General features: G+C 39.2%; 1 protein-coding gene across 2 annotated transcripts in view; it reads right to left on the bottom strand.

Moving 5' to 3' along the window:
• The window catches only part of MMP16 (matrix metallopeptidase 16), a 185,529-nt gene extending 176,782 nt beyond the window's left edge, over positions 1-8,747 (bottom strand). The window contains exon 1 of one of the 2 annotated variants that reach the window (XM_082754834.1): positions 8,425-8,747. In XM_082754834.1, coding sequence (XP_082610960.1) covers positions 8,425-8,556 — 132 coding nt within the window. In that variant the 5' untranslated portion in view covers positions 8,557-8,747. The remainder of the gene's footprint in view (positions 1-8,424) is intronic. The other variant, XM_082754835.1, reaches the window with a different exon arrangement.
• Between the last annotated feature and the right edge of the window lie 334 nt (positions 8,748-9,081).

Here is a 9,081-nt window from a genome sequence, read left to right on the forward strand (position 1 = left end):
TTTGTTAATTATTTAAATTAATTAATGAAAATAGAAAAATGGAATGCAGTTCTTTTTTTTTTGTGATATATGTAGAGCTAATAAGAGGAAAAACAAAACAACAAAAAAAACCTCTCACTTGCCAAAATCAAAATCATGCTGTACATTTAGCAATATAAATCTATTACTGCTAGTAATAATAATAAATTTTATTGTGAGGAAGACAGATCATTTATTTTGTTTGCAATTAAATATATCACTACAATTCCAAGCAGCATGTAAACCACGGCATGCAGACAAACACAATCTGGCAGTTGCTCTGAGAAGACAGTGGGTCAAAGTAATTTCCTAGAAGAACATCACACAACCAAAGTCTGAGGTAAGAAAAAAATATGACAGGATCACCACCTTCAGATCCGGATGCGGTACAAGAAAGAAGCAATTTCCTCTTTGCTACACTTCATAAAAATCTATTGAGACATTTAAAGGAAGCATACTTCTTCCCATTGAAAGGGTTGCTTTTACTTTTGTTTTGCTATCTACTTTTTAAATAAATTGATGATTTTCCCTCTGCCATTGAGTTGGTAATTTTCTGAAAAGGAAGTCTCCCCCTTGCCAACCTGCATATCACACTTGTAGGTGGAGATGTGATTACAGGTTAGCAAAAATGAAGAGGACCAATGGAATAAAACTGCTTCTCTACAAGATCATGAGGAAAAAATATAATAAAAAATAGATTCTGAGGTTAGCATTTCTTTTATAATTACCTATCCAATTACTAAACCAGCTCAATTGCTTCTGAAAATATGCTGAACATCATCTTCGTTTACTATAGCCATGTCACATAAGTGGGAAAAACTGATGAAAATCCACATAGGTTTGTCTTACAGCAAGCACCTTGTCCCCCATAAGCACAGCTTGGTATGAGTAGTACGAGGGAGTCAATACAGTTAGAAGCTTAAAGTGGAGGGTATCAGTCCTAGGGGGGCATTCCAACTCAGTTCTCCAATAAGGAAGCAAAGCCACTTGCAGACCAAGAGGTAGCAATAGAGAGACAAATCTACTTTCACCCTGGCCCTAGAGTGACAGATGCCCTTTTAAGACCTATCTATAAGGAATTTGTCTCAGTATTGCTCTTGATATACAGAGACATCCTCTCTGAGCAATCCATAGCACATCTGTTATTTCTGCACTGCTACTCCACACAAGGGTCACTCACAATACAATCCCTACAATCCCTAAAGAACTAATAAAAAAGGCAAAATATTTCTCATCCAACAGTCAAGACAATTGTCAAATTATATATTTTATGAACGTGTTTCCATACATTGTAACAAAATCGGCTATTTTCTCCCGAAAGCATCAAGTGACTTTAGTGTTCTACAGAAGTTCTCGGGCTCATTGCTTCAGCTGCACATCTTCTGTTGCAGCAGTTTTTAAACCCTGAATTTTAAAACCCTTTTCAAATACCGGGTTCAAGCCTTAGCACTTGAGATTGGATTGCCTATGGCTAAGCAGTGGAATCAACAGGAGAAGTTTCGTCATACCCTGAAGCCTTGATCTTGAAATTAACAGGTGATTTTAAACATGACGAAAACACCTGAACAAGACCCTAAGTCAATTATGTGTTGTAATACCTAAAGGTGTGCTAGGACTATTATAATCACTGCTGAAGTGCAGGCAATTCCACAGCTGGGATAAACCAGCTTTTAACAAATAAACATTGTACCAGCAGTTTCAGTTAACAAGTAAAACTACAGAAATATTCTTTTTCTATTTCTGTAATTTCTGTCAATTTTAACTCGACACAGAAATAAGTTGTTACCACTTAATTGCTCTTACTGTACAGCGAAGATGCTTATAATGAATGATGATAAGCAGGAACATGAATGAACAGTTGCCAAGCAACCAATAAATAAAGGTTCCAAATAGCATGACCTCTCTTTAAAAGATAAAGCTCTAATCATAATTATTTTTCAAATCCATTTCTGTGCCAAGTAAAATCATGTTTGCAGCACTAATCCTGGTCTTCCTCATACAAAATTAAACTAAATCTGTCATTTGACATATCACAGTTAGCAAAGTGAACAGACTCAACCTGCTCCTTCAAACTACAGTCAATTGCGTGGTTTAAGGACAGCAAACAGGTTAGACGATAAACTGAAATCTGAAACAGGCAGGTAACAAGCATTACACAATTTAATAAAGGTCATTTTAAAAAGTTACATCTCAGCTTTAAGGATCATCAAAAAGCATCAACACAAAGTCTTCCACAATCATACAGTAAAGTAGAAGGATGAGATAGACTTTAAAACAGTGACAACAGATGCAGTTTAAAATGTTTAAAATCCATATAATACTGCATTCTATTTTTATAAACTCTTACAATTCAGTCTTGCTGAGTGCATAAGGAGAGCTGAGATGCCTAGAGCAAGCACTGACCTTTTAGATGGATTCAAATAAAACTGACAAAGAGCAACATAAATCTTAAACCAGTTAAAGAAGATGGTATATCCACTCTGAAGAAACAATGAACGGTTATGCAGGAGCATTATTCTACTGCAGGATGCCTTCTGAATAATGGAAGGGGAGAGAGCTTGGGATTGTTCAGGCTTTTTTTGCTGAACTAATAAATTGTGTATTTATTTTAGTAAGATCTTTTCAGAAAACATTAGGAATACATGTTTTGGCAGGTTTCTCTTGCACTAAATAAGGTGATTACATAAATCTTTTTGTTTAACTATTTTATTTCTTTTCTTTAGTGGAATTGAGAACAACTAATAGCTCTCAATTAGATCTCAAAATAGCTGTGATGCTCCATCACTAAGTAGTCAGAAATATGCAATAGAAAAATAAAGATGAAATAGAACTATAAACAAATCCGTCCTGCATCTAAGGTCTAAAACACTATGTCAGTGGTGAACTCTTCAGAACTGGGACCATTTTTTTCAATCTGTATTTGAACAAAATAAGAGGCAAAAAAATCTAGAAGGTTATCTGAAACATTTTAAACAACATTATCTCATGCTACACAGTAGAAAATTGATCTACTGTAATTTTTGTAAAAAGGAATTGTTTTAATTATAGCAGAGAATATACTTTACTGACTAGTAATCTCCACATACATTTATTTTATAATATTAAATGAGAGCCTATTTGTCATGTAGTAGGTATTTGCCTACTGTAACAGAAACGAGTTCTGTTGCCTATTAGGCATAAAACTTTCTGAACATTAGTTTCCTTATCTGTTCATCAGAAACCCTTACAGAAGGTTTTCTTTGCATCTGTATTTCCTCAATAATCAAATAGGAAATATCCCATATTATATCTATATTTTTATTGAATAATATTTCTCCATCTAGCCACCTCCATCACCAGATCCAAGCCTCCTAATCCTCTCCAGCCTCCTAATAATTTCATCTTGAACTTCTTGTTTTCACAAAGAGACAGTTCATTTAGTAGATATGTTATCCAAGGGCAAGATTGAGAATTTGAACAACTGAGAATCAGGCGTACTATCTGCACCTAAAAACAATGAAGATGACCCTGTAAATTCTTTTTAGGACACACAGCACTATTTACATCAAAAACACTTTAATTGCTTCTCCTTAATTCTCTCTGAGCTTGAATTTTAACAAGGTAGAAAAGTAAAGTTTTGTGCTTGCAAACCTGCTAAGCAAGCCCACTGGCTGACAAGTGTGTAAAGGTGATATTGGAAGAATGTTTCCCTCCCAAATGTTTATTCCCTTTCAATTGCCAGCTGAAGAATTAAACTGGACTGCTTTTAAGCTTAAATGACCCAGAGCCCATGAAAGAAAAGGTCCTAGATTACCACTGGACAGGAGATGGATGCTAGTTATAAACTTTATTAACAATGAAAACAATGTGGTTCTTAGGCACTTATAGCCATGGAGGAAATTGATAGTATTTTCTTGAAGTTTTGATTCTACTGTATTTTGTTCCACAATAAGAAATTTAACTGTCACACATCTGAAAATGGGAGGAGATAAAAGACTGTATTGTTTTAAAGAGCTGCTCACACTAAAATAAGATTCATTTTAAGACCTTCCCTAGGGATTCAAGTCTATAAATTTAGCATTAGAATAAAGAAACTAGAGTGTAACTGCCTGCTTGAGGAGAGAGATGATGAAGCATGCTTTGTTTCTAGTGCTTCCCACATCTCAGATACAGTGAATGAAACCAGGTGGGAACCTAAAAGCAGTTCTTTCCTTAACAGGCTTTATGCACATACCCAGCTGATGCGGTTACTCACAGGAATAAGAATATCCAGTATTAGAATACAAAATTGAATCTTATTCTAGATTCATGATTGACTATCCTGTCTTCTGACCAAGGTGTACTTGTTTAAGTAACCCTTAAATAATGTTGACATTGCTTTCTATTTTTTATATTAAATAAATATCATTAAATATACACAACTACTATTTAAATATATACATAAATTAATTGATAATATTAGAAGATGAGCTCACAGATCAATACCAGCTCAAACAGTACAATAATATTGGTTTTAGGAAAACATTTAAGTATCTATACAGTCTTACATGAATGATACTCATGAAAGACCATAGATAGACAATCCCAATAAGACATATTATTACTATAGTGAGGAACTTTGAGGGAAAAAAGAAAAGCCTGGCTGGCTCAGAATATCATCCTCTATCAGATTCTGAGAACAAATTATCTTGTGCTTGTTTGTATCAATTTTACTATTTAAATGTGTGTTTAATAACTGTTATTCCATTATCTATTTCACTGATGGGCATTTTCCTCTATTATTGTATGGAAATAATTTAAAATAGTAGAAAGAAAAACCTACATCATTAGCCATATCCTTCTGTTACTGCAATTGCTTATGGATGTTATAGTTCTGGACCAATAGTTCAACATTGAAAATAGGAAGCTACCAGTATAGTCCTTAGTTGTTCACATGATTTTAAAAGCAATGTTTCACCAAAATACCTACCACTGGTAACCAGTGAACTTGACCATTAATGTTAAAATCTTCCTACACATACCAGTATGTGAAACTTAAACTTCATCATGACTTCTTCAACTATCAATTCAACTATTCAACCACCTCTCATGCAGCTTTAACACAAAACTCTCATTGCCTCAGAGTGCAAGTGTGCTCCTCCAGAGTCCCATACTCCATGACCTGAATCCTACTCAGCTATGTCTATTAAATACAATACTACATATATGAACACAATTCAGAATTGACAACTCAGGTATCATTGGAAGCTTAAGGACTTCATCCATGTAGATATTTGCTTAGAAGAATTTTACACAGAAGCAATAAAATTACAAAGAAAGAACAGTAATGTTCATATAAGCTTGTAACCTTCATCTGTATGTTTTTCTTTTAAAAAGCAACATTTTATTTAATATCTTTGAGCTACAGTAGTATCTCTTAAGAATTGCTCTGGCTCACAGCCCAACAAACCAGCATTGAAACAAACAAACAATCCAAAAGTGCTACAGAAATGTTTCTTTTCAATTAGGAAAATGAATTAACAGAGGCAGAATAATAAGAGGAAATAAAAGATCTCTGTTTTTAGAGGAAATAAAGGATCTCTGTATTTTATAATGTTCAACAGGTATTATCTGTACTTTATTTAGAAACCGGAAATAATTAAAATCTGCTTTCCAACCATCCTAAGTATCTGTTCAGGGACATTTTATTCAACTAAATATACACTGCTTCTTTCCTGAAACCTGTTTCGTATGTAAATTTGTATTGCCATAAGAATTGTCATATATTCACACAATTTACCATCAAGTACAATTGTATTATGCACTTGTGCTGACATAGAGTGCTGTACAGCACAATACATACACTGCTACTGCCAACACCTTTGCCTCAGATTTCTCATGATTTTAGCCTTTGCTGTTCCCTACAAGAAGAAAGTTGAATTTGCAGTGCTATCCAAATAGCATGAACATGGGAATGGCTGTTCTGGGGCAAAACTCAAGTCTGTCTAGACAGGATCATGTCACAGAGTAGTCAAAAGCAGTGGTTTAGGGAAGAACCTCACATTAGGACAACTCTCGAATACCAGAGAAATTCCCTCAAAACAGATTCTGGCTCCCAGCAATCTGTGGCTCAAAGACTGAAATATGAAAAGAGACTGAGAGAGCTGTCTGGTATATGATGAACTGGGAGGAAGAACTTGAGATGGAATATTTCGAAGAAGGAAATATGTTCCCTCATCACACTACTGCATTTCACCCAGCAGTGTCTCTTGCCACTGGTATTGTCTTTTGCCCTCCAAATGTGTTGTTTTCCATATGGATGAGGTGGCAAAAATGAAACTGTTTCCCTTCTTTCCTCATAAAACCTCCTTCTGACTGGAGTTGGCCTCCTGTTCCTATTCCACTTGACGAAACCAATCTTTTTCTCCTCCCACACTAGCTCCATCTGCCGCCCGTCTCTCCAGCAGAGCCAGATGCCAGCAAAGCAGACTACTGTGGGAGGAGAAAGTTCTGTTGCTGGAATTTCTTCCCTATACCCTGCAGGGGGCCAGCCTGTGAAGCCTGGAGAGGCTACTGAGAGCAACTTCCTCCCTTCCATGCTGCTTTCCTATGCTCATCCATAAAGAAGGCAGCTGAGGACAGGAGCAAAAGGAGAAAACTTCAACATGCACTATGAAATTGGTGACTTCAATATTTACATAGCAAGATTCACAACAGACTACAGACTACACACTGCATAAACGCATAAGAAGACATGAGTGTTGCCCCAAAGCGCTTACAGTCATACTGAAGTGGAGATGTACATTTGTGATATGAAATGAATGAGAGGGACTAGTGTGCAGATAGCACACTAGGAAAAAAAAAAGAAAAGGTAGGATGTATGATCAAGAGAGATTTTAATGATGGAGTAAAGACGATACTTTCCAGAGAGAAAGAAGTCAGAGAGGGAAGCTGAGGTTGCGTGTTGCTAAGCAGAAAGGAGGACTGCATGTGGCAAGGGAAACTGCCATCCAAGAGGGAAAGGATAGAATGAAAGCAGACAAGGAAAGAAAATGTGATTTTGGTATGTATGAGGTGATCTTGCATGAGGAAGGATGAGAGAAAGTAAAGGTAAGGACTTGAGACAGAAAAGGAGACAGTTTAGGGATGGAAGACCATCTGCGGGGGTAGTCTTGACATAGACAGGAGCAAGAATGAGTGTCTCTAAGTGAGAAAAAGAGCTCACATAAAACAAGCCAGTATACAAATGTGCGAGACGGAGAAAAAGGCAAAGGCTTCATTTCTGTGAGAGAAAGAATTGTGGGAACATGAGATGAAAGACAAGGAACGAGTTGAGGGTGGTGCATGGGTGCAGCATAAAGTTTGGAGTGGGGCTGGCAGTAGAGAAGAAAGAGAAATCACACCAAGATCTAACAGAAAACCGTTACAGCGTATGCGGAGTGGAAAGAGCACAAGCAAATTAGAGAGATGTAATGAGAAGATGAAAAAGAACAGACAGAAAGAGCACATTGAAAAAGATGAGGAAGAAGGGCTTACAACAGAATGAACAGAGTGACGGGAGGGGGAAAAGGAGGAGAGAATAGTTGCTGTAAAGTCAGTAAAAGCTCATTATTTAATAGGAAGCATTAGCATTATGTAAAAATATATATATATATTATAATAATAAATAAATAGAAAACGGGGAGCATACAGAAGAGTGACTGGAAATAGCTGTTCACTGAATTCTCACCGTGGCTACAAACTCTTAGGATTTGCCCCATCTAGGTAACCCTATGTTTTAACCTTCATTTTCACTTAGGAAAAAAAAAAAAAAAAAAAAAAAAACGTATTTCCTGGTCCTCCACACCCTCTAACTTTTGTGTTGTAGTTGCACCTTTATGCCATTTGTTTCACCGTTTCTAGTGGCAACTCTTTTTGTTAGCTTTAAGTGGGAAAAGGATCTTATTTTGCCAAATACTTCACCACAAAGAAACGCGCCCCACATCCCAAGTTTCCTTCCTCCTGTCCCCACAACACTCTTTCATTCATTCTTCTTTCCAAAAAAATAAAGGAAGAGAGAAGGATCAGAAGAAAAGGGTGGGGGTAACCTCAGCTATACAGTAATATCTTAGGTCCACGGTATTCAGAGAGCCTTCCCCGAGCTGTAGTGCCCAGCGCCGGGCCGGGGGCTGCCCGCCTGTCCCAGGGGGGCTGAGGGGGCACGGGCAGCGCTCCAGAGCCCAGCACCGAGCCTGGAGCTGCCGCCGGCAGCGGGATCGCCCTCGGAAACGCAGCCATCAGGGAGAGGAGCTAGCTACCGGCTGCTGGAAAGAAACCGCCACCGACCTGGCTGCTTGATGACATGGCTGGCTTGGGGGGGGTCGATTTTATTTAGGGGATGTGGAAAAGGGAAGGGGGAAGCAGGAGCGGAGGGAGCACACGCTCGCACACGCATACGGCTGAGCTTACCTCCACATTGAAATACTGCTCCGCTTTGCACATTGTAGCACATAAAATCCAAAGGAAGGTTTGCAAGAAAAACACCCTGGACCGAGACACGAAATCCAACCGGCTTCCAGTGCTGAATGCGAGTACGATCATAGTGAACTGTGCTTCAACGGATGGAAGATCTCTCTCTCTCTCTCTCTCTCAATCCCCCTCTCTCTCTCTCTGTTCCTTAAACAAATACACAAACAAACCAGCCCCCTCCCCGGGTCGGTGAAGAGCCCGTAGCGCAGGTTCACCCACAGCAGGGGAGGAGGTGGAGAAGGAGGAGGAGGAGGAGAAGGAAGGGGCACTTGGCAGCTCCGGCAGCAGGCTCAGCTATCGCTCATCCTCCCCGCCAGTCCCGTACGGGGGGAATGTGGCGTCCGAGTGCCGCCGCAGCTCCGGCACGACTCCCCTCTGCCCGGCAGCAGCAGCAGCAGCCGCCTCCCCGTGTCCTCCTCCTCCTCCTCCTCCTCCTCCTCCCCCTCCTTCTCTTCAGCCTCCTCCCCTCCCTCCGTCCGTCCGTCCCTCCCTCCTCCTCCTCAGCCTCCTCCCCCTCCGCCTCCGCCTCCTAACGGGGATGGCTCGGCTCCACTCCCTGCCCTTCCTCTCCTCTCTCCCCACTTCTCGCCCCCCTCC

Source organism: Aythya marila (assembly GCF_965140915.1).
Source record: "Aythya marila genome assembly, chromosome: 2".
Taxonomy (NCBI): Eukaryota; Metazoa; Chordata; class Aves; order Anseriformes; family Anatidae; genus Aythya; species Aythya marila.